Source organism: Culex quinquefasciatus, chromosome 1 (assembly GCF_015732765.1).
Source record: "Culex quinquefasciatus strain JHB chromosome 1, VPISU_Cqui_1.0_pri_paternal, whole genome shotgun sequence".
In the NCBI taxonomy this organism is placed as follows: domain Eukaryota; kingdom Metazoa; phylum Arthropoda; class Insecta; order Diptera; family Culicidae; genus Culex; species Culex quinquefasciatus.
In genome coordinates this window covers 20,348,195-20,374,352 of record NC_051861.1, presented here as the reverse complement: position 1 = coordinate 20,374,352, position 26,158 = coordinate 20,348,195, and the positions used below count along the sequence as shown (strand labels likewise).

Here is a 26,158-nt window from a genome sequence, read left to right as displayed (position 1 = left end):
CCATGGCCCTGAGGGAAGGTTCTACCGGGGGGACATTTATCGAACCATTCAACTTGGGGCAATATGGGTATCAAAATTCATGGTTTTTGATACTGATAATGAAAATGGCCATTTTGACAAGAACCGATACCGAGACTCGAACCCAAGACCTTCGGCATATTGATCCGTGCCTTTGCCGTATGGGCCACCATGGTTCGGTGACTGAATGGTGGTCATTTGTCCATATAAGCCATTCAGTAGGATGAACTATTCCAATGAGCGAATGAACACGCGAGAGGACTATACTCTCGCAAAATAGCACTTTCCTCACGCTTCTTTTCGTTTGGACTATCCCCTCGTTCTTTAACTTTGGGTGTGGTAGTGAAAATTGCCATTTTGACAGGATTGGCCACACCCGGAGTAGCCATGGCCCTGATCGAAGGTTCTACCGGGGGGACGTTTATCGAGCCATTCGACTTGGGGCAATATGGGCAATTTATATCCACAGGGGTGCCATTGAATGCAAATATTTAATTAGAATTAATTACTCAGGATTAAATAAATTGGCAAAGAATTAAAAAATATAAATAAAAATAGCATGATTTTTTGAGTTTTGTACAAAGTTCTTTGTCATATTGGTCATGTAGAACATAACCACCTGCACCTTTTTTTCAATTTAAAATGACTAATTTGAGGACTGCTCTGTAGAAACTGTTAAAAAGTACAATAAAAATGTGGCCCCTACAAAATTTCGTGTTTTTTCCTATTCTCTACGATTTTAAACCACAAACATCATTTGGCCGAAAAAATAGCAATAAAAAATCACTACTTTTCCTGCCCAATGATGTATGTATACATTGCTCGATCAAAGCGATAAAAGCTGGCTTTATTTTTTGTGCCAGCTATTTTGATAGCTGAGTGGATCCCGTAATGCATTGTCCACGTGGATACTTTAAAGGGGGGGGGGAAGGTATTAGGGAGCGTTCTTTTATTACGTAACGCAGTTGGGGGGAGGGGGGTCGGAGGTCGTGTTACGCTCCATACAAAATTTTTAAAATTTGTATCGAAATTTTGTAACGAGGGGGCGTTTAAAAATCCGATTTTTTGCGTTACGTAATAAAAGAACGCTCCCTTAGCGATTGTCTATGCTCCATAAACACATTTTTTGCATGAACAATTGTCAGCAAGGGAGGTGGGTGGGTCTAGAATTTTCAAAAAGTGTCTAGGTGGATGTGGATAAGGTGTCATCCAATAAGTACGTCACATTAAAATCAGCAAAAATTTACTCCACCCCCCTTTGTCACGATTTCCCTATGCTTTTAACACGCAACGTCACGCTTTTTCAAAAACCCCCCTCTTCCCTCAGAACGTGACGTACTTTATGGATGACGCCTAATGGACGTCCCCTTAAGAATTAAATCGAAATAATGTAATAAAATATTGCCCAGTCTTGATTTGGTCCCAAAACCTCAAATCAACATTCAAATAGTATTTTATTTGACTTCTATCAATTCTCAATGTATACATACATCATGATGAGTAAAATTGGCGTATACATCATTGTTTGTTTGCTTAATAAAATGGGCCCCAGAGCAGTTTTTTGAAAAATTCTTTCGTCAGGAGGTAGCTTTTAAGATTCTTTATCAGACTATACAATAAAATTGAAAATGTCCAAAATGGCGTATACATCATATCGCCGTAAAACGGCAGCCGTTGACGTCACCGCAAACATGTGTTTACGAAAGCGATGTTGAAGCTGATGATTTCTAAATCGACAACATGTTGTCTTGTTTTTGTGAAAACACTATAAAATTTTAAAACAGTAGCAAAATCGTTAAATCCAATGGAGCACTTCCATTCGAGCAGTTTTTGCTTTTTTCTACAATGTATTTCTTATGGAGCGAACTGTCAAAAACTGCTCGACTGCGGGTGCTCCATTGATAGAGTAAAATTCTGAATCACGGATTCCAATGGAGCACCCGCAGTCGAGCAGTTTTTGACAGTTCGCTCCATAAGAAATACATTGTAGAAAAAAGCAAAAACTGCTCGAATGGAAGTGCTCCATTGGGTATGTATATGGGCTTTTGGTTCACTTTTAGAGTGCATTCATAAATATGTCATGCTTTGTTATAACTTTCAGGAGTTCCTACAAGTTGCTACAAAATTCTTTCCCAAACTAGAAAGTTGTATTTGATCATTGTAGAGCTTTATAATATCTTATGCTACACTTTATTTTTACTTTGGCTAACCTTCTAAAATAGTCCATTTTAGCTTTATTGTTGATTTAACACTTATTTATCACAGCATAACTTCCCCAGAACTACAACAAAACTAAAATTGTTACTTGGGTAATCATCCTGCAATCTATTCCTTTGACAGCACTACTAATCCTGTCTGCAGTAGCAGAAAATGGTGGGAGAAAAACTTACAGAAAAAAATTGAATTTCGAGAAGCGATGTTATAAATTCTATTTGGATTCAATTCTTCAGGGTGGATCAATTTTAGTTAGGCACGTTTGTTCCCTGGTGCAAAGAGTTGGTGTTGGGGGCTGTTGCGAAAAGATAGGGTAGAGGACCCAGAAATCGCCCACTTTATAGTGGCAATCTAGGAAATTTGATGAGAATTTGATGACAATTTATGGTTTTTGGTTCTATTTGTTGTAGAACGTTGATAAACTATTTGATATTAAGTTTCCACAAGGTTTTTATCATTTACGTGTTCATTTTTTATAAAATTTTGCGTTTTAATAAAGTGCTCTGAAGAGCCTATTTTCGCCCCCCTAAATCCAATTTTCGCCCACCCTTGGAACCAGTTTTCGCCTACGACAAAAATCAGAAATCAAATGAAATTATGACTCAAAGCTTAGCAAATATGGTCTCCTATTGATACACAACATGTTCCCGAAGCTAAATTTCATTGATGTGCACATATTTTGTCGTACATATTATTAATTGAGGTTCAAAAAATCCTAGGAGCTTTTTTCAGATATCCTGCTTATTTTGAGATTCTCTGTCTATTATAACTACACTATTACATCCTATGGGTCATTTGCTCCCGAATTGACTCAATATAAAACATCGAGTACCTCTTAGTAAAAATATTAAAGCACATATGTAACTACTTCTCCATCCTCTGCTTAATTTGTTCTCCTATGTACCAGTAAACTTTTACAACATTTGAACCAAAACCCCTTATGAATGAAAATAATTAAAATGATTATTTAACCTTTAAAAATAATCTAGAATGTTCCAAATATATTTTCAAGCACATTTCGCTGCGATTAGATTCGTTTTTATGGTAAACGAAAACTGGTTCTAGATAAAATCTGAAAACACAATACTAGATTTCGCCCTGGGCGAAAATTGGATCTCATGTTTTTTCATGACCCCAGAAATCGCCCACTTTATTTTATTGAAATAACCTTTGGTAAACGTTTAAAACTGGTAAATCACTAGATTTTCATGAAATTCAGACATACAGTGAACTAATGAATTATTCATTTACATTATTTTCGGACAAAATTATTTGCTTTCTAATCTAATCTAATCTAATCTAACACAAACGCAGCCAGTCCGATGAAAGCATGCTGGAAAGTCTTGTGATTAGATTACGCCCCAAGCACTTTTCTTGTCATTATTAATAATTACAGTACATCCGAGAACACCCGAAAATGTATTGCAAAAATTAAAGCGGCCAGCCCTACTACGTTGTGTTTACCGCAGAGAGGATTCTGAGAACGGATCACATTTCACAGAATCTACAGGGGAGGAAGGATGCGTGGACATACCGTACCAAACGCTCCTGTTTACAGTTTCATATGTGTTTTGTAAAATGTGTTAAGTGTAAAGTATAGTGTGGTTATATAATCAAATAAATATAATAATGCAATATAATGATCATTTAATAAAATCCCTTCACCTATATATAATAACCACGCACCCAAGCACACAAACATCGACACAAAAGAAATGAAAATGAGCATGCAAAAACAAGACAACGCGTCCCCGTGGTCAGCGCACTAATGATGCCATTATTTAATTATAATAACCACGCACCCAAGCACACAAACATCGACACAAAAGAAATGAAAATAAGCATGCAAAAACAAGACAACGCGTCCCCGTGGTCAGCGCACTAATGATGCCATTATTTAATTATAATAACCACGCACCCAAGCACACAAACATCGACACAAAAGAAATGAAAATGAGCATGCAAAAACAAGACAACGCGTCCCCGTGGTCAGCGCACTAATCGGACAAAATTATTTGCTTTCCCTCATTAACATTATTACCCGCTGTAGTGTAAATTGACAAAAATATGGCGGCTGCAGTAAGGCTTTTTTTGAAAAGCTTATAAAAACTTAATAAACAATAGAAAATCATTAGGAAAGTTTCAATTAGTACTAAAAATGAATGAATATGTAAACCTGCATAATAAATTCAACCAAAAAACGGTATGAGTTTGCTAAATACAGATTAAATCCAGTAGGTGGGCGAAAACTGGAGCAGGGCGAAAACTGGAGCAGGGCGAAAACTGGGTCCTCTACCCTATTGGGGTTTAAAAATATCCATCTTAACAGTAATTTGCATAAGCCAATCTCTGATCTGCCTGGCGCATTTTAAAATGCTTCAAAAGACCTTTCGAATGCAACTAATAGAATTGGAATGAATCAAGTTTTACGGAAATGGGAGCAATTTTAAGATTTTTTATGTTTTATGGACCTCAAACTTCTATTGCGATGTTCCTACTCGAATATAGAAATTTAAACTTTGTTGAAAGTTATTTTGTAAATTATTTTGTACTTTAGGGGATAATTCAAAAATTATATCGAAAGTTCTCGAAAGTTTAAAGATCCTTAAATGTGTGCTACATAAATCTTGGTGCAAAAAGCTCTGATTGATGTGCAACGTTAAAAAAATGGTTGCTTGAATTTACACTCAGATAAAAACTATCAAATGCATCCTGCACCATCACATGCCACCAAAGTCTCGATCTGCCACTGTCAGCGAGCAAGTTCGCACGCTTATCGCCCGCTGTATTCCAGAAAGACCGGGCAACGCAAAGAGTGTTCTGCTCTGCTTGGTCTTACCGGCAACAGCGCCATCATTACTAGCTAGTATGATTAGGCTACCCGCAGATAGAGCAGAAGCTCAGCTGATTACCAGCGCGAAAGCTTCCTGACTTGCCGGTGAAGGTCAAGTTCCACGACCGTCGTCGTCGTCGTCATCTTCGTTGACTACGGCGCATTGTGGAATTTCCCGGTTCCATCGGTCCATCGAACATGCATCATGGGTTTGGTTCTAATCGAACTGTGCAACCCATCAGCTATCAGCAGCTTCTTTTGCTGGAGATTATTAGGGAAGTCTGCGAGAAAGCGATGATGTAACCTTTGTTGACTCTTAACTAATACACTTTGGGGGGAGGGGGGAGTTTGCTGTTGTTTAAAAAGAAGTTCATGCATGGAACTATCTCTCCCGCAACTCTGGGTGTTGGGAAGTTTCCCAGTACACTCAAACCCCGATGGTTTGACACCAACTGTTGTCAAACGAACGGGGTCACGTTTTAGTTTGACACCCCTTTTACACGGAGTTCACACACACTACCAAACATTTGTTTTGAAAGTGTGTGTGAGCGCCGTGTAAAAAGTGACAGTTCGTCACTTTTTAGTTTGACTTTGACCAACCAACGGGGTACAAACCAAAAAAGTGTCCAACGAAAAAGTGACCAACCACCGGGGGTTGAGTGTAATGTCGTTTGCTCGTTTGCTCTCGTTATAACCTCTTACCGCAGATAATGGTGGTAAGACTTCTTCCAGTGAGAAAAACGTTACAAATAAATATAAAATCAATCGAAAGCCGGTTCATTAAATTTGCTATATCGATTTAAATGATAGACCAAATCAAAAGCTACAGAAAGTAGTGTAGGAATCTAACCCTGGTCAACACGGGCTGACAGATCAACTATGGTTGACGTCTAGAGATGAGAAGAGTGAGTGAGTGACAATCAGCGTGTAACGCGGTCGGGCACGCGAGTGGTGGCGGCAATAAATATGATTATTAGCCGCCAGTGATTTGTTTTATTTTCAATCCGGGGTATTTACCTGGCTCAGTGACTACATTGGCGACGAGGAGAAAACATATTTTGGTAAGTAAATGCAATTTTATGTTTGGAACGGAAAAAAGCAGGAAACATTTTTTTATGGAGCAGGAGGAAGAGGAAGAGAAGGTAAGGGGAGCCGGACTAAAGGTGTGTGTGTTGTTGTTTCATTGTGAAATGTCTGGTTTTTTCCGCGGAGTTAACGTGTTTGTATGTGTGCTGCACGGGCGCTCTCTCTAGAAATTTTGTTTTCATGATGCACGATCAAGGGGTTCAGATTCAAGTTGGTAATAAACAGATTACCCAAAATTGGGGTAGCGGAAGTGCAATGTTTACCTGATACACGATGCTGAGGTTCAATAGGAGTTTTGGTTAATGTTTAGTTACGGTAATTTAAAAAAAAATCAGCAAAGAGTGGTTTTAGGGTAGATTTCTTGGACGAACAGTGGAAAACCCAGTTAAAAATGTGGAAGATAATTATTGATGTTTAGTGCAGTGAATTTCTATTATGTATTGGTAAAAGAATGGTGTGTGAATATTAACGGTAGGACTTGGGGGTGTAAGTATTTTCACCGTTGTGGTTTTTCGGATGTTTTGGCTGTGTGCCGATGGGGATGGCTTAGTGCCGGAGGTTGGCTTAGTGCCGGAGGTTGGCTTAGTGCCGGATATTGGCTTGAGGCCGGGGGATGGCTTAGTGCCGGATATTGGCTTAGTGCCGGGGGTTGGCTTAGTGCCGGAGGTTGGCTTAGTGCCGGATATTGGCTTAGTGCCGGGGGATGGCTTAGTGCCGGATATTGGCTTAGTGCCGGGGGTTGGCTTAGTGCCGGAGGTTGGCTTAGTGCCGGAGGTTGGCTTAGTGCCGGATATTGGCTTAGTGCCGGGGGATGGCTTAGTGCCGGATATTGGCTTAGTGCCGGGGGTTGGCTTAGTGCCGGAGGTTGGCTTAGTGCCGGAGGTTGGCTTAGTGCCGGATATTGGCTTAGTGCCGGGGGTTGGCTTAGTGCCGGCGGTTGGCTTAGTGCCGGAGGTAGGCTTAGTACCGGATATTGGCTTGTGGATGAGAGATGGCTCGTGAATATCTGCTGTAAGGTCTGGGGGAGAAGAGGCTTGTGATTGTCCACTCATGCCTGGTGGAGAGATGGCTTGTGGATGATTACATGGAAGCCTGGTGAAAAGGAGGCTGGTGGATGTTCACTCATGCCTGGTGGAGAGATGGCTCGTGAATATCTGCTGTAAGGCCTGGGGGAGAAGAGGCTTGTGATTGTCCACTCATGCCTGGTGGAGAGATGGCTTGTGGATGATTACATGGAAGCCTGGTGAAGAGGAGGCTGGTGGATGTTCACTCATGCCTGGTGGAGAGATGGCTCGTGAATATCTGCTGTAAGACCTGGGGGAGAAGAGGCTTGTGATTGTCCACTCATACCTGGTGGAGAGATGACTCGTGAATATCTGCTGTAAGGCCTGGGGGGAGAAGAGGCTTGTGATTGTCCACTCATGCCTGGTGGAGAGATGGCTTGTGGATGATTACATGGAAGCCTGGTAGAGAGGAGGCTGGTGGATGTTCACTCATGCCTGGTGGAAAGATGGCTCGTGAATATCTGCTGTAAGGCCTGGGGGAGAAGAGGCTTGTGATTGTCCACTCATGCCTGGTGGAGAGATGGCTTGTGGATGATTACATGGAAGCCTGGTGAAGAGAAGGCTGGTGGATGTTCACTCATGCCTGGCAGAGAGATGACTCGTGAATATCTGCTGTAAGGCCTGGGGGAAGAAGAGGCTTGTGATTGTTCACTCATGCCTACGGGAGAGATGGCTTGTTAATATTTAGGCCTGGGGTAGGGGCTGCAGGCTTGTGTATGATCATCGAAAGGTGAAGTTAGAAAGATTTTTATTCGTCAACATTGTAACATTGTCGTAAGTAACAGTGACTGTTAAAGTTAGGAATTCAAGGTACAAACTACAAGGATATTTTTAAGGAAGTTTAGTAGTGCCATTAGGGATCATTTTTGCACAAGTTAACAGTTGAAATGATTGAAAAGTAACAGGAAAGTTTGGGGTATTTGGTAATTCGTTTGGGTGCAGGCGTGGTCGAATGGTTACGCTGTTCGCGTTGTAAGCGGATGATCAGGGTTCGTTTCCCATCTTCTATTGACTTCCATTCGGATGGGGAGTAAAAACGCTGGTCTTCGCCCTTAGTTGTTGTTAGGCCGTAGAGTAATTCCAGGCGTAGAAGTCGTCTCCCTGATATACGAACAAACAACACACCAAACCAAACCTGCTCCGGTAGAGTCGCTGGTCGGTGGCTGGACTTGCAATCCAAAGATCGTCAGATCGAATCCGTGGGTGGAAGGAGTAAAAAAGAGGTTTGGGTGCTCTTCCCATTCAAGCCTTCAGACTCCTAGGTGCGAGCAGAATCGTACAATAGGGGCCATAAAAGATCTAGGAACGTTAAAGTGGAAGGTTTGTTTTGTTAGTTGTTTTAATTCGTTAAGGTTATGTACTCATCAAACGTATCCAAGAGGCAAGATATTGTTTTCTAATAATGTAGAAGTTGTAAAGCCAAACTTTAACCTGCTCTTAAATACTATAACACAATCAGTGATTAAACCTACAAAATACTTTTTTTTCTATTACTGAGTTTCATTAGCAACAGGTCACAGGAGGAGAGGTTTTGCCAGCACACGTAGTTCGTTCGGAGAGGTCTTACTGCGTTAGGCCGAATTCCGCGTGAACAACACACAGAGGAGAAGGATGAACCACGAGCTAGTGCAGCTCAACGGCAAACCGGGTTTTCAGAGAGTCACCTGGGATTACCGGATCCTTTGGGTAGTGCGCATGGCAAGAGAGCCAGGCGGGCGGGGTGCCGACCTGGACGGAGTGTGTGCGGCCCGGAGCCGAGTTGGCTGGCGGCTCACCTGGATACTGCTGATGAACTAAGGGATGTCCTTAAGATTTGAAGGAGGATGGTTGCAAGATAGGGTTCTGTTTGGGGGTGCGAAGTTGTCTTCGTATTCCAGAATGTCAGGTTGACGGACCCAATTCCGTTATAATTAGATTGTACAAATAGTTAGGAGTTGTGGTAAGTAATTTTGGAGACGCTGCTTTATGGGGTTGATTAAATGCTGGGGAATGTGTGAAGGAGTATTGATGCAGGGGGCTCTGATTGATAGGCACCGTGAAATTGTTAATAATCGGTAACTCCATAAGACAATAAATGAGAAATAATTTATATTCAATTCATGTTTATTAGTTGCACTTATCATGAGTTTTGGAGATGCTTACAGCTAAAAATAATTCAGATACAATCATTGGACGAAATAAGTTCAGTAATTTCAATCAATTAAGCGAGAGCAGATAAAACTGTTTAAAACAACTGCTACTTTTGCTAGGGGAGAAGAAAAAGGATAGGAAAGCTTAAGTTTATATCACAGACAATTTGTCAGTTAGTTAATGAAGGCTAAGACTTTAACTGCAGGGCATAGGTACTTTCCCATCAGCTCTTGCAGCGCAAAGAACTGCTCCAGCTTGTTTCGGCGAATAACTTATTTGAGCGACTGTTATTGTTTATGATATAGAATTGTGAAACGATAGTTGAGGATTATCTTTATTCATTCAAATCTACCGGACTCAAAACAAAGGGAACAAAAAAATAAGTCATTTTTTAGAAAGAGGCTGAAACAAGTGTCTTATAAAATCTAATATTATTTGCATTGAAATCTATAAAAAAATACTATCTGAAAAATGCTGCGTACAAGATTTTAGACTCATTAATTTATTGAGTAAATTTACTCAAATTATAGGAAAATAGGGAAATGCTTAGCATTCTATTAACTTTAAATTAAATTGTTTTAAGTGAAGGAGGAGGTAGTACTGGATCGAGTGGATAGCGGTTAACTGTAGTGAATTATGGATTATAATTACAAGATGAATAAATGTGACGGAGCAACAATTAAATTGAACAGCTAAGAAAGGACAAAACTTCATTGAGTGTAATGGCTTAGTTCAAAGTTCAAAGGACGTGACAAGAGATTATACTGTAAACATAAATGCTCGTTTGACTCAGCAAAAGATATAAGATTATAATACTATTGTTATCAACAAATACTAGATTAAAAATAAATCCACTCGTGTGTTCAGATCAGGGCAATTATGAGGACAATCTAGTTTGCTTATCTGTTAAATTATCAATTGTGAAGTATCTATCATTTTCAAGGAAGAGAGGGATGTAGGAATCTAACCCTGGTCAACACGGGCTGACAGATCAACTATGGTTGACGTCTAGAGATGAGAAGAGTGAGTGAGTGACAATCAGCGTGTAACGCGGTCGGGCACGCGAGTGGTGGCGGCAATAAATATGATTATTAGCCGCCAGTGATTTGTTTTATTTTCAATCCGGGGTATTTACCTGGCTCAGTGACTACAAGTAGTTAGTAACGTACTTCAAACAATCCGATTCCATATGCCATAAAACCACTTCAAGGAGTTTGAAGTACAGTAAATCTTAAAACTGAAGTACCTGTTGCACCAATTGTTCGAACATTTGTCATTGCCGCCGCCACCGTCGCCGCAACAAGTGGTCGTCGCACGTTGTTTGTACATTCCATTTTATTACACATAGTAGTAAACAAATCCTCGTTATCTGCTGGTGCTGCCTGGCTGATTCGCATCCCTTCGTGTTTGCTGGAAGATTTTGGAAGCATTTGCTTAAAGGTCAGCAGTCAACAATCGACAAATAAGTCGATTCCAATTCAATTTAAATCATCACCGCCTTTTGTCAAAATTTCAAGAAAAAAATCTCTGTTTTTTTCCATACAAACTTCAACGCTCAACAGCGACTGCTAATCATTAACCGATTGGATTCAAAATTGGCTCAAAGACTAAGTTTTGACCAACGAATAAAAAAAGAGAAGTAGGCCTTACCCCACTCCTATTGCCCTACTGGACACTCGATTAACATTAAGGGGTTACATACATGTAAATCTACAAAAAAAGTCAGGAATGGTGTGAGCACACACTTAATTTTATTAAAATTCCGTTTTCGAGGCATTAAAATATTCATTTTTATCTATTATCAAAACAAATTACACTCAACCCCCGGTGGTTGGTCACTTTTTTAGTTTGTACCCCGTTGGTTGGTCAAAGTCAAACTAAAAAGTGACGAACTGTCACTTTTTCCACGATGTTTACGCACACTATCAAAACAAACGTTTGGTAGTGTGTGTGAACTCCGTGTAAAAGGGGTGTCAAACTAAAGTGACCCCGTTCGTTTGACAACAGTTGGTGTCAAACCATCGGGGTTTGAGTGTAGAAGACATTTGGTTGTATCATTGCCGAGATATGCACTGCCACCAAGAGTTCAAATTTGACCACACATTCCCATCTTCCTTCTCACTCATCCTCAGCAAACAGCGATTGTCAAACATACGGTTTGACAGATGCTCAGCTGCTGATGCTGAGAAGCTCTCTGAAGCAACATATGAAAAGGGCGGAAACCATTCTTAAACTATTTTATTTTTGTAAAATCTTGGGAAAATGTGTTTATTTCACTAATTATCTAACGTTAAATGATATATATGGTTTATTATTGTGTTGCCTTTTATGCAGGGTTACTAGGTCTGAAGAGTAAAAAATCTGGCAAAAAGCTGGGAAAAATCTGGCAAGCCACTTTTCTCAAAGTAATAAGTCATTTTTTGTTCAAAAACTGTGTATTTTAACTTTTTATACAGTCATCCCACATATTCGGAACACCCACAAATTCGGAACACTTTTGTGGTAAATTGTCAATAGAATGCAAAATGCAACTTTTCTGCCGACCCTGCAATTTTTAGGGCCTTTATTTGAACATTCTCTTGCTATTTCACTAGTAAAAGTAACACTTTTTAAACAAAAACTGCATTTCAAGACTATTTTATCCAGAGCACCAAAACACTGCCTCCAAATTGCCTGTTCCATGATTGTGGGATGTTATTGTGTCTCCCACAATTGTGGAACACCTGAATTTAACTAATATTTTCATAAAAAAAGTTATCAGACCGTTCATAAAACATTACTAAGCATGAGTTTTATTGGTTTTAGAGTGTAAAGCCATTATTTTTTTAAAAATAGGTACTCCTGGAGAGAAAAAAAAGTTTGTTTACATCGTAAGAAAAAAGTGTTCCGAATTTGTGGATTTCAAGGGTCAATGTTTTTCTTTGAAAACTCGATATAAAACGGAAAAATATATTGCCGGTCTATACATCAATCGAAAGATCGCAAGAAAAGCTTTCACATGAAGGTAAAAGCAAATCATTATGTTCAATTATCGATTTTCTATGATTTTTTGAACATAGGCCGATCTGTAAACTGTTCCGAATATGAGGGATGACTGTACATTATAGCTTCACAAAATAATAAAAAATACGTCAATAAAACAATGTGAGGAAGAAATAGATTTTTTTTTTCTAATTGGCGCTCAAAAAATCTGGCAATGCCAGATTTATCTGGCAACCTGGCACCCCTGCTTTTATGATTTGTCAGTGTTTATGATGTTTTTTGAATTTTCGAAATTACTTTGAGTAATTTTTTTGGTTGTACATTTTTGCTCAGGGGACCCTTTAAATCAAATTTTCCGGTGATAATTTCATTATATTCGTGTTTCTGAGACAATTTTACAATAGAAACATGCACAAAAATGTTTATTTTCATCCATTTTAACCCTTTAATAAATGAAAGTAAAAAAAATGAGAAGCTGCTTTTTTTCTGGTGTCATCTAGTATCCTCGGAAACGAACATGATTTTCAATAAATGTTAATCGAAGATTTTTTTAACTTTAATATTTTAAAGGGTTAAAATGGACGAAAATAACCATTTTTGTGCATGTTTCTATTGTAAAATTGTCTCAGTAACACGAATATGATGAAATTATCACCGGAAAATTTGATCTAAGGGAGCAAAAATGTACAACCAAAAAATGTACTCAAAGCAAAAGTGTCTATTTAATATTTAAAAAAAATGTAAACCATCTAATTTGAAGATTTTTAAAGATTTTTTTTAATTAGTCTCTATTATTTCAAGGCAAAATTTTCTCAATTTATTTAGTTTTGGTGGTTTGGATAGTTAAAATTTAATCAAGTAAAAAAATAAATAAATTGTTCAACTACTAACAGGCTACCCTTTTTCAACTGTCAAGTACTCAAGTACAATTACGGAGCACCGAGCCGAGAGTTACGGATGCTGCACTGCTCTTTACTCATCTCTCATCTCATCACTCTCCGCCGCTCTTGAGGCATAGTATAAAACGAACTCTTCACGCAAAGATCGCGATCATAGTGCTACAACTGTTCTAAAGTTCCAGAAGTGATTGGAAAGTGAGCGCGTCCGCTTGCAAAATGACCATCAACGAGAAGACTCGACTTTTGCCCAAGGATTACCAAAAGTCGTACGTGATTCCGATTCCCCAGGAGGACATCAACAACAATAACAACAACAATAACGACAGTGATTATGACTAGTAAGTGCGGTTTGATGAAGTGCGTGTGCCGGAAAATTCCGTAAATTGTTATCGGACATTCCACGGGTGAAGTTTTGTTCAAGTGAAGAAGGGGCAGGTGATGCAATTGTCTAGGTGTTTTAGTCCAAATTGATTACAACAATGGGCTTTACGGGACTTGACGGTGAAATCGTCCCTTTGAGGGACCGCACACGGGCAGAAATCTTGTATAAATTTCCGGGAACTCTATGTTTTCGAATTCGTAAACATTAAAATGTTTTCAAAATCGATAACATTGTTGTTCGAAATCGGAAAAAATGTTGACGATTTTGAAAACATTTCAATGTTTACGAATTTGAAAACATAGAGTTACCGAATATGCTTATAAGATTTCTATCCGTGCACGATTGTTTGGTGAACCATTTTGTTTGTTGTAATTGGTGTCGCAATTAGTGTCTTTGTGATGGATGGATGATTGGATAGTTATCTCACACAAAAAATCAGGACTATTTAGCGGTAACTGTAAAATTACGATCGGAAAGCACGTGCTTTTTGGAAATATGTTGATTTATCGATCATTAGTCGTGGTTTTTACAAAAAAAAAACTCTATACCTACATTTCAATAACTGTTGAATGTTTAGAAATTTACTCAATAGTTTTGCAAACTGAAAATCAACTTTGTAAAATGCATTTTACGATATGCAGTTGATAATTCTTCAAACAAATAAAAAACTAATGTTTTGCATATAGCAGAGAACCAAAAAACAAAAATTAGCAATAGTACAGTCATCCCACAAATTCGAAACACTTTTATGATAATTTGTCAATAGCATGCCAAAAGTAGCTTTTCTGTCGACCTTACTATTTTTAGAACCTTCATTTAGACATTATCTTGCTATTTCACTAGTAAAAGTAGTACTTTTTGAACAAAAAACTTCATTCCAAGACTATTTTGTCCAAAGAAGCAAAACACTGCCTCCAAATTGCCTGTTTCATAATTGTGGGATGTTATTGTGGATTTAGCTCGTAGCTGGATTTTCTGGCATCTTCTCACGGTCGTGGATAGACCTAGGGGTTCCCAGTTGGAGTGAAAAAATTCAATTTGTAGAAAAATTATGGATTCTAATTTTGCTTTTTTATCACTTCTCCGACATCAGGAATAATTGTTTGAACATGGTCGCAATTTTTTTATTCGGTTGGAAAAATATTATTTTTCTTGAAAAAACTTTCATTTTAAATCACATGATCACCCCTAATTCTGGCTCGATGCCGCCATCATGCGACCGCGTGCTCCGTTTGTTTGTCAACAAAGCTGCAGCTGGATGGTGAGACGAAGTGAGGGGGGAAGAGATTTTGACATTTTTATGCCCGCATCTGGCCCGCCGCCTATTTTGTCGGTCGTTGAGTCGCCGGTCGTTTCGAGCGACCGAGTCCAGCTAGGAACTGATCGTACAATATTGTGCCTTCCACAATTGTGGAACACCTGAATTTAACTGATATTTTAACAAAAAGGTTATCAAACCATGTATAAAACATGACTAAGCTTGAGTTTCATTGGTTTCAGTGTGTGAAATCATTATTTGGTAATAAATATGTACTCCTGGAGAGATCCAAATTTGTTTACATTCGTAAGAAAATAGTGTTCCGAATTTGTGGATTTCAAGTGTCTAAGTAATTCTTCAAAAACTTCATATGAAAGTGAAAATTAGCAGATGTTCGATACAGCATTCGAAAGATCGCAAGAAAAGCTTTCAAATGAAGGTAAAAACGAATCATTAAGTTCAAATACCGATTTGCTATGATTTTTTGAACATTGGCCAATCTGGAAACCGTTCCGAATATGTGTGATGACTGTATCCAATTGACAAATCACCACAAAAGTGTTCCAAGTTTGAAGGTGTTCCGAATATGTGGGATGACTGTATGTGTTGTTTTGCATTTTCTATTGAAGTATGAGTGAAGTTATAATTTATATTTTTTTTAGATTTTTTAAATAAAAATGTTCCAAACCCATTGTATGTACAGTACACGGTGTTTTGGCTATAAATATCATGTAGTTATCAAAAATTCGTTATTCAATCTGGAGTACTAAAAAAATATACCCTTCCTATAAAACTCATGCACGTTCAAAAAAAAAAACTCATACAAGCTCCCTTCAGATTTTAATAATTCCCGATCTAAAAATATATTTGCCACTTGAGGCATAACATTATCTGTGATTGCGAGCTCTTTCTTTTTTAGCCTAACAGATTTATACGTTTAATTATGACTAAATAAGCTGTATGATGACTGAGCAACAAATTTGGCTTTTAGCATAAGATTTTTTTTTTGTAAAATTATGGACATGAAGTTGGGTCTATGTGCTTTCTGCGAAAAACTTCATTTTAAAGCAGGATTAGCGCCTTAGCGCAGTGACGAAGGCAAAAAAGATCCATTTTTTAATTCACACGTGATCTCCGCGTTACTAAACACCAATCGATCCAGCTCAATGGAGCCGATCCACGCAGACAAACAGTCACTGAAACGTGATTTTTACACTCCGCACACAACCCTGCTCAATTGAACCAACGAGAGCCACATGGCCCCTTGTTTGCCACCGCCATTATCTGCGCAAATATTCACCCTTTAGACTTCGTTCAAATATTGACTAATCGAAAACGTATGTTGCGTGTGCGATTCACTTTCCGGCGTTTTGTCGGTGAAATGAACTTGAAAAGTGTTCTTTTTGATAATGATGATTTTTTTTTTTTGGGCGTCATTCAGGTTAAGGAACTCGCCGTGGGGCAGACACTCTAATCGCGGTGAAGAGTTCAAGAACGGGAGTTGGTTCAACTTGCGGCTAGAATCTGCAGCGCAGTTACCACGAGCTCGAGTTATTGTATAGTGTTAGTATATTCTAGCTATCGATCAGCAAACACAATAAACAAGTCCGTCAAGCAATTAATAGCTTAGGGGTTGATCGATTACAAAATTTATTGTTTTCAAATGCACGTTCAATTGCACTGATAAATATCAGGAAGCGACTTAACTAATAAAAATCGTCTTTTGTTTTCTTTTAGTGGCTCGTACGCCCTCACCAAAGCAGAACTTTCTTCCTACATCGACGACCCGTTCTGGATTCGAGTCCGTTACATCTGCTTCTCTCTGTACTGGTTGCTCTGCCTGGTGGCACTGTTCATCTCCTGCTACATCGCCGTATCCGCCCTGGAGAGTGGTCTCTGCACGGGAGGACCCTCCCTCAACGGTGACAGCAACAGCTCACTTGGCAGCACTACCGTCATCACACCCGACCAGACAACTGAGGCAACACTAGTGTCCGCAACGGATGATGGTTCCGGAGTCATCTTTCGGTTGCTTAGCCAACCGGCTTAGAAGCTTTGCCGGGCTCCGTTTTCAAAGACTGTGATTGAACTTAACCTCACTTTATACTAGGACACCAAACCCCAACTTCAGGGGACGAACCCCAACCCCAATTATTTATTACAAAATAACAAATAGTATCTCGCCAAGAATTTTCCAATTGAGCCACTGGAACGTAAACAAATGCCAACGACGACTACGACAACAACGCAGCATCAACTTATCAGATTACCTCTGAGTAATACGGCAATAAAAGCGTTCTGAGATTGTAATTCACACGCGCAAACGCAAACATTGTGTCATCCCATCCCCCATCATCGATAGGGCCCAAGTTGTAAAGATTAGCAGCGTGCAAAAGAATAAATCTGATGTAATAGTGGGCAAAGTTTGCTAAGGCTTACGGAACAGTACAGCAGCATCCCTTGACTATGGTCACAGTGAACGTGGCACGTGGCCGACTTGTGAACACATTTTTTATGTACTATCAAAATAAACGAACTTAATTTAGTATGAAAACACGTGTTCTCAATTAAAATGAAGAAAAAATCCTAGTAGACACATTCCGGCGTTGCAATGTAACGAAATTTTTCAAAACACAGTCCAAACTCGATTATCCGATGCAACGATTATCCGAAGTTTCGATTATCCGAAGTTCGATCATTCGAAGGTTTGTATGGAACTTCGGATAATCGAATCATGACCAAAAAATGATTTTTGCAATTCCGTCGTGAAACTACTTACTTTTTCTGTCATTCTTGAACGACGAAATAGCCTACTTTTCTGCCGGGGTGACTTTGATAGGTTTGCGATTTTTCCGCAAAATGAAGAGTACAATTAAAATACGTAAGGAATGGTTTAGAAACATACTGACCGTGGTAGAGAAGTGTTCAAAGTATCTCAAGAAGAACTTTTCATAAAATTTTAACAAGTTTAAATAGTTAGTTAACTATAGTTAAGAAAATGTTGATGAAAGTCATTATTTTAAACTTCTCAAAGTGTCATGATTTGCTCAATGAACATGATTTTTAATCGGAAAATGGAATGCATTTTCGGATTCTTTGGACAATTTTCCACTAGGAGAAGGTTAAATAAATTTGTAAATAATAAATAATATGTGTTTTTGAAACACCATTTAAAAAAATCTCCAAATTTATAAGCAATTTCAGTTAAATAAATTTCATCTAAAATGTGAAAACTTGTGATTCGTGCTTCAAATTCTGTAAAAAATGCAAAATAAATCGATAATTTTATAAACAAAACCAGTTTTAACAAATTTTAGGCGAAATTTCGACTTTTTAACAATTTAACCTTAAATTTATATGTATTTTGCTTAAAAGCTTATACACTTAGTTAACTAAATATAAACATTGTTTTTTTTTTTCTTAAAAACTATATCAGCTACTTAAGTGATGGTTCATTTAGGGTACAAATAAAGTTTGAACATCTTAAATATGATTTTAACAAGAAAAACTATGACTATCAAAGTCACCCCGGAATTAAAACTAAGAATTTTTAACGTAACTATTTTTTTAAACATTATTGAAAAAACTTTTATTCCGAAATAGTGCATGGACTTTGTGTAGTCTACCCCAGTAACAATCTTGAGAAAAACCTTACCTGTTGGAAAATATGCTAAAAACAAATTGAAATCCTATCAAAGTCACCCCGGTTTACGGTACCAAAAATAACAGAATCGAATAGCAACACTTTTCAAAATAAATGCTGAAAAGTTCTACTTTTCAGCACTCAAATGGTTGCTGAAAAGTTGAACTTTTCAGCACTTGTTTCGAAAAGTAACACTTTTCAACATTTTTTTTTTTGATTTAAACGATTTATTGATAAAACAAATTAAAATTTGACATAAAATTTCACACAGTGTGTGTTTTTTGGAATTGCAAAAAAATGTTTTTTGCAATTCCCCTGTGAAACTGTCAACTTTTCCTGCTCTTCTGGAGAAACGAAACGGCCTACTTTTCCCTACCAAAAATAACAGAATGCAAAATTAATACCTTTCAATAACAGTGCTGAAAAGTTCTACTTTTCAGCACTCAAATGGGTGCTGAAAAGTTGAACTTTTCAGCACTAGTATCGAAAAGTATCATTTTTCAATATTGTTTTGTTTTGAACGATGAATTTACTAAACACATGAATGTTTGACCTAAAATTCCATTGAATAAGCGTTTTAAGGAATTGCAAAAAATCTTGTAAGCAACTCGTTGCAAAACTTGATTTTTTCAGCACTCGTCGTATTTAACCAACTCGGTAAACCTCGTTGGATAAATGTACAACTCGTGCTGAAAAAATCTTCTTTTTGCAACTTGTTGCATAAACTACTATTATGGAACTCGTTGCAAAACTTGATTTTTTCAGCACTCTTCGTATTCATCCAACTCGGCGAACCTCGTTGGATAAATGTACGACTCGTGCTGAAAAAATCCTCTTTTTGCAACTTGTTGCATAAACTACTATTTTAATATTTGTTTATGTTCTTACTTTTAACATCGAATTTGATTTCTAGATAGAAAGTACAACATTTTGCTTTGTTTGGCTTGATTTTGGCTTGGAAAACTTTAAAACACGAAAAATGCGAGTTTGTTTAGTGGTTTGTCACAGTCCAATTATAGACTTATCTATTATAAGGGCTAATTAGGTTTCCGATGTAAACACATGTATTCCTATGCCTAAAGGTTCTAGTGTGCTAGTGCCTTACGAAATATGAAACGGTCAATTTTGATGAATCCAAAGTTTTTTGAAAAGTTCCCGTCCAACATACTATTGTATTTCATATGTTTAAATTTGAGTTCACCATAACCATGCTTTTGACAATTACTTGAAGTTTGAAATTTGAAAAATACTCTGAGAAAAAAAATTCAAAAAATTAGCTCCATTGAACAACACTCGGGCAGTCTATGCCAATTACATGTTCTACATGACGTGAGGAAAGTGACTTTTTCAGTTATGCCATTTAAAGCACCTGTTAGCAATTTTTTCGATTCATGTCAACATAATCGGCCAATAGGTCTACTTCTTGCTTCTAAATTAGGGATCAAAGTTATAACTCACATTATAAAATTCATTACAAAAATAATCAAATTGAATGTAAACGCTTTTAAAAAACATCTCCCCACGTTTATTTTTTAAAAGGAAATGTGAAATTTCGAACAAATAAAAAGATTTTTCTATTACAGGCTCGAAAAGACCGGGAACATAAGGAATAGCAAAATACATATTTTTGTCATAAAATTATTAGAATTTATAAACATAGAATATAAATAAATTCCGCCCTTTTCTCTAGGTTTAGGTCTCAAGTCCTTTTGTCACCAATTTTTCCCTAATTATTGAAAAACACGTCTTTTTTCGAAAGTTTTAAAATGGAAGGGGTCGTATCACCCCTCCGTCACGAGGCTCAAATAATGGTGCTTGAATTATATAAATCTTCTATATATATATAAAAAAATCGATGGTTTTGTTCGAACGCGAATCAGTTGAACACGGAATGTCGGATCGAGGCGCTTTTTGTTGCGTTAGGTTCGTGTAAGCCCAAGGAAGGTTATCCTAAAAAATAGCCACTTTGCCACTCTGGGACCGGTTCCAGAGCATCTACAGATTGTAAGGGAAAATTAACGTGAACTCAAATTTTGATCACAGGAGGCTGAATAAGCAAAAAGGCAAAAAACGTCAACAAACGAAAAAAGGCAGAACGAAGTTTGTCGGGTAAGGCTTGTATAATATAAAAATCAACAGAAAATTTGTGGCACATTTGTAAAGTAGATATTTCGTAACTGCTTCATGTTCTTTATTGATGAGGATTAAATTGATATCTGCAAAATTAAAATATACTCTTCAAAACAATTAGGGAGAGCGGAGGTAATATGCACCCCCTAAGGGAAAACTGTGATTTCTGTGGAAGAATTTTGTTCGATATTCTAATACTATTATTCTTCGTCATTCATGTGAAAAAAAGCTTAAAAACCACAAAATTATTCGAGAACAAAATTCTAAAAATATTTTTGATTCATTTGTCATTTCAAAAAACGATGAGTGGCAAACATTGGGGCATAATACACTACAACAGCGGGGCAAAATGCACCGGGTTAACCCTTTGAGGCCTGAATTTTAAAAAAAATATTGTTATTGGGAAAATGATTCTTATGACCATACGAAAATTATAGACTAGTTTTGGAAATTTTGATATTTGGGTTATATATGGCCCATCAGGCTCGAAAGGGTTAAAGCAGTTTTAACTAGTCACCACTAGATGACACCGCTGTCTTTACAAAGGAGCATTACAGCGGTGCATTTTGCCCCTTTTTGCAGATTTTTTTTATGTTTTTGGACTCGTCTGTCTATAGAATAATGAAGATTATGGCAAAAACTATATAAATCAATACTTACAATATCAATAAATGCTTTTAATATTGTCCAAAAATCATATTGAAAGTTCAATAAAAATTAGATCAAAACGCAACATTTTAAAGTTTTTCAAGTAACTTAAGCTGTTTGTATTATAACGATGCTCCAATTTTTGCAGCTTGGTTTTGCAATCTTATGCTTCCAATTTCTATGTTTTTTCCCGGAAAATTCTTCCCAATACCGAGAAAAGCAGGGGGTACATATTACCCCCTTTCCCCCTAAAAGAAAACTTCTACAGTGAAACCTCTTTTTACGCGGTGCGTTACGTTTTTCTAATTAGTCGATTTCTCTGGAACGACGTGACATTTTTGCAATGTTTCAAATGCAATTTGTAGGTTTTGTTTGGATCTACAAAACGCTTTTTGAAGCATGCAAAACTATTGTATGGTTTAAGAGAAACCTACGAAAAATACAGCGTAACGCCACCGCGTAAAAATAGGTTTCTCTGTATTATGAAGAAAAAAACAGAAGAAGGCGGTAAAACCCATAATCTACTTCCCATTCACAAGCGATCAAAAAGCATCATTTATGGACTAAATTGGTCCACCTTTTCACTTTCAATCACTAAGCGACAAGCATCGGCTAGACATGGCCATTTGTCTCACGGGTGGTGACCGTGAAAAAATATTAAACAAATCAATCCAATCGATGTCCCGAGCCCAAGGACACCACCTACTTATGGGAAATGCTTGTTTGTAACGATCGAATAACTCGTGAATAATTAATACACTTTCGGCTGGAGCTGGGGCCGCCGTCGATAATGACAACCCTTGTCGAAACGTTTCCATATGATTTACGCCTCACACAAATGCATACTGATGGGTGATGATGTTGCAAACTGCCTGAAATTAGTCCAGGCCAATTTTTCGTTTGTAAAAACCGTTTAATTTTATTCTACACAATTGTTCCCCCCACTGTTACGATTTCACTTGGCCAAAAAAGGCCCACATTTTAAAACTCTTAGCTATCGATCGCCGCGCGAAACCCTTCAAGTGGCTGGCACCGAAGCCGTTGTAGTGGTAGTTGTGGCCGCCCCCGTTGTCGATGTCGTTGAAGGCTCCGTCGCACTTGTTCCCACGCTGGCTTCGGTGGACGTCGACGAGGTCTGTATCACCAGCACTCCAACTTTAGCGGTGGCCACCTTAACCCGCCCTGTCAAATCCTTCTTCCTCTCACGGAACGCTCCAAAGTCGAACGTGTCCAGCTCGGAGCATGGCCGTTCCGGATTTTGATTACGGTCAACCTTTCGCATAAGATCCACCGGGGAATGGCTGATGGCATCCGAGTTGCGGCAGATGATGCTGGACAGTTTCGTATTGTAGATTTGCTGCAGTTGGTCTGGAAGAGGGTGGGAAACGTTGTAGTTTTACTTGGGTAGGGTAGAAATTTACGCTTACCTCTAGTGAATCGCTGCGGTCCTCGTCGGCGCTCGTACCAGAACGAATCTCCCTGCTTCAAGCGAACGAACTGATCCCCGAGAAGGCACGTGATCAGCGGTCCAACGACTCCCCCTTTTACGGGAGGTTCGCTCAGTGCTCCCGAATAGACGTCCACATTTTCCGGTTCTGCGTACATCTTCTTCATTTGCTCGAGCGATCCCGGATCGACGGCGTCAGCCATTTGGGCCCAGGTATCAACCGGGGGCAATCGACAGTGCTTTCTCCAGTGAGGGTACGAGGGCAGTCCGTGATCGCGACCACGTTGGATGTTCAACGATACCAAATCCAGTCCGCAAGGTCGATCATGCAGCAGATCTTCGGACTTTTCAAACAGTCGTTCGGTCAACTCGGTGGTAAAGAATTGATCGTACTTGCCCAGCGGGGTACTCATCGCCCCACCGATCGCGTCGTCCAAACCGGTTGACCCGTACAAGGAGTACGGGTTGAACAACATTTTATGCAGCTCGATTCCGGATGCAGAACTCGTCGGATCGCGTGTTTGTTTCATCAGGGTCTGGAAAGAAACTTGGCATGTTGAGATCACAGATCTACCTCTGAATGAGCATGACTTACCGGAAGCAACGTGTGAGCAAAACGGAAGGCCGCTGCCGCGAATATGTTGGCGATAGAGGCATCTACCGAAGAGTTGTAAGTGTCGCGATCGCTGTCCGGAGTCGGCGAAATACCCATTTGGTCACTGTTGTTAGCTCCGATGATAACGGGAACAAATTCACTGTAGGTTATATGCTGCATCTGGGCAGCCAAGATTCGTCGCGCTTCCTGGAACAACCGCTCGTCGTCCCACTCCGGATTGACCTTCTTGAGCTCCCCGGTCAAATTATTGTGGTGTCTTGCCCAGATCAAGTGCATCGAGGTCAGATGAAGATTTTCGTTCGAACGATCGTCTCCAGACTCGAAGCAATACTTGCCGGCTGCGTTCATGCTCGCTTCGTTACAGCCATCATTGGGATCAGTAGATTGTGGTAGCAGTTCTCGATTGTCTGGGGTGGTTAACATGCGCAAGCGTCCATCTATGCCTGATCTCAGCCGCTTAACTTTGGCGTCGTCCGAACCGTACACGACCGATCCATCGATATAAGCCGTGGCTTGGTTCAACTGCTGACGCGGTCCCAAATGACCCGTACTTGCCGGTATAGACCGAACAAAGTTCATACATGTCAAGTTATATTCGTGGAAGTAAGGATCTCCCGGTCCAAGCTTGACCGGGTAGCACTCCGGATGTTGAGGTTGACCTGGATCGCAACATTCGATCGCCTTGCCGCCAACTCCCTGATTCAACGCAGTAGACGTGATGTCGTGATCCAAGAATTGACCCCAAACAGCAAGCATTACCGAGAAGTTCGGATCGTTGTGGTACGAGGGACGATGCAACTCTATTGAAACCTGCCGTGCACTAGGCAATGCTTTCCTATCAACCGATTCTCGTGGACTCGAAACACCGTCACCGTAGTCCGGGGTCAGCTGACGACGGAAGGGGATCAATGCCACTCCGTAAGAATACGGTTGCTTTCGGTTATTACAAGTGCCGTTGTTAGTCCTGTATCGCGCGTTGAAGTCACACACCTGAGTTTCGTTCACGCGAGGAAGCTTAAGTGCCAGACCCTTTCCGATACTCCAACGACGGTGTCGCTTGTTCATGTTGAACTTTCGGGCGATCGCCTTGGTCGCCTTGTTCTCGACGTAGCCCAACTTGGACACCAAACGCGCGGCCAACGAGGTACTCACAGCACGCTGATGTCGGTAGGTCGGAGAATTGACCGGTGGAGCCGTCAACGCTTCCTCCAGCAGTTCCTTATCGCCCAAGGCTTTCTCTCCTTCGGATATTGCCGCCGCCGCATCTTCATCGCTCACATCCGGTCCGTCCCAAGTCGGAATCGATTCGTCTGAAAGAGAACATTGAGCAAGTCATGTAAAGAGTGAAGAAAATTCTACGTACCGGCAAGCGGAAAGCTAATCAGATTAAACAAATCCGGGAAATTCGCCGACTCGGTAGTGTTCGTAACGTTGGCCGCTCCTTTTCTTGCGTCGCCCAGAATTATGTAACTGAGGCTTATGATAATTCCGATCACGAAGGCTCCCCTGGAAGAAAAAAAAACTCTACTGAAACCCGTCTTATAGAGAACCACTTTTTCGGATCTTACAAAATGGCGGAGCAGATCCAACACTGGAAGGTCTTAACCTGGCGCTCCCGCAAAGTTTCGTAACCCTTGTGCTGGTGAACGTAGGACGATCCGCTGTCCGTGTCCAACGGCGGGGGCGGTCCCAGCGTCAACGGTGTCCTTTCGTCGGTCATTCCTGTGGAGAGTTGAGTTAGATATCCGAAGGATTTTATTGAGGAAGCCCTTGAAGTTATTGATTGAAATCGTCAAGATCTACATCATTTCAACATTCACTTACTTTCACTAGGTAGATTAACTCGCATTAGTGCATAGTTATAACAAAGAACCACAAAAAATAGTAAAGTCCTCCAAAATAATCTTTTCACCACCCAAGTAATCCGGGACCGAACTCCAGAAACACGATGTTACACCGAGGAGTGCCGTTGAACAACTGAACGTGAAGAAACCACTAATAAACTGGTCCGCAACTCGGCTTCGATGCGGTTTCTCCGATATTCGATAGCCCCCTTGTCGACATTCCATCGCCGCCTCGCAGTAGTTGTGCTTCTTGCAAGGTGCATTTTGTCTTCCCAAGAAGTTCAAACACAACTTGTAAGGATTTCCTCCAATTTCGTGAGGGTTAAACTTCCTCTACTTCCAGTCGGCGTGATTGAAATTCCCGATACGCACAGAACACAATTCGGAAAAACCCGAAGGAAGTAGCAGCATAGAACCTTAGGGTATTTTTTTTTTTTTTTCGTATAAACGAGTACAATGGCATCTTGTAAGGATTCACTCATTTCGATTACCTCTTTCAGATGATTTTGCGTTTCACGATTGAACGAATTCTATGTTATGATCCTCTCGACAGTTTTTCGAACGACATAAGTGGGAAAGGGCTTGTAAGGTGAGGCAGTACAAATTAACCGAACTTGCGGTTTGGCGTACGCATGGCCGTCGTAGTCCCCCAGGCGTACCAGTCGTTTCACAAGCACGTGTGAAACTCTGCGTGAGAGAGGGTGTCTGTAGTCGATGGTTGCGCGCCAAGAGAGAAACCGCGAGAAGGATTTTGTCGAGAGAGCCATGTGTTGGAAACAGACATACAGTGTATGCCAAGCTAACGACTTGAATATTTTCAAATATTTACAGTTCAGACTCGATCGTCCGAAGGATATCTGGAAATTATTAAAATTATGTTGGGAAATTGGATCGCGCCCTATCTTGGAGCTTGTTCTGGTGAAACCGATAGCGCCTAAACTGCACATGTTCGCATAAATGTCCC

General features: G+C 39.6%; 2 protein-coding genes and 1 long non-coding RNA gene across 3 annotated transcripts; 2 read left to right on the top strand and 1 right to left on the bottom strand.

Annotated features, from left to right (window-relative positions):
• The first annotated feature begins 5,910 nt into the window (after positions 1–5,910).
• LOC119765042 lies at positions 5,911–9,311 on the top strand. Its single transcript, XR_005276465.1, has 2 exons — positions 5,911–6,126; positions 8,714–9,311. It is a non-coding gene; the product is annotated as an uncharacterized LOC119765042 (long non-coding RNA).
• A 4,048-nt stretch (positions 9,312–13,359) lies between these two features.
• Positions 13,360–17,420, top strand: LOC6037488. Its single transcript, XM_001847346.2, has 2 exons — positions 13,360–13,564; positions 16,604–17,420. Exons 1-2 carry the CDS (start codon positions 13,443–13,445, stop codon positions 16,914–16,916), a joined length of 435 nt encoding a protein of 144 aa, XP_001847398.2. The 5' UTR covers positions 13,360–13,442; the 3' UTR covers positions 16,917–17,420.
• A 4,759-nt stretch (positions 17,421–22,179) lies between these two features.
• Positions 22,180–25,564, bottom strand: LOC6037487 (myeloperoxidase). Its single transcript, XM_001847345.2, has 6 exons — positions 25,175–25,564; positions 24,919–25,072; positions 24,714–24,856; positions 23,330–24,660; positions 22,715–23,270; positions 22,180–22,655 (listed from the first exon to the last, which is right to left on the bottom strand). Exons 1-6 carry the CDS (start codon positions 25,197–25,199, stop codon positions 22,306–22,308), a joined length of 2,559 nt encoding a protein of 852 aa, XP_001847397.2. The 5' UTR covers positions 25,200–25,564; the 3' UTR covers positions 22,180–22,305.
• Between the last annotated feature and the right edge of the window lie 594 nt (positions 25,565–26,158).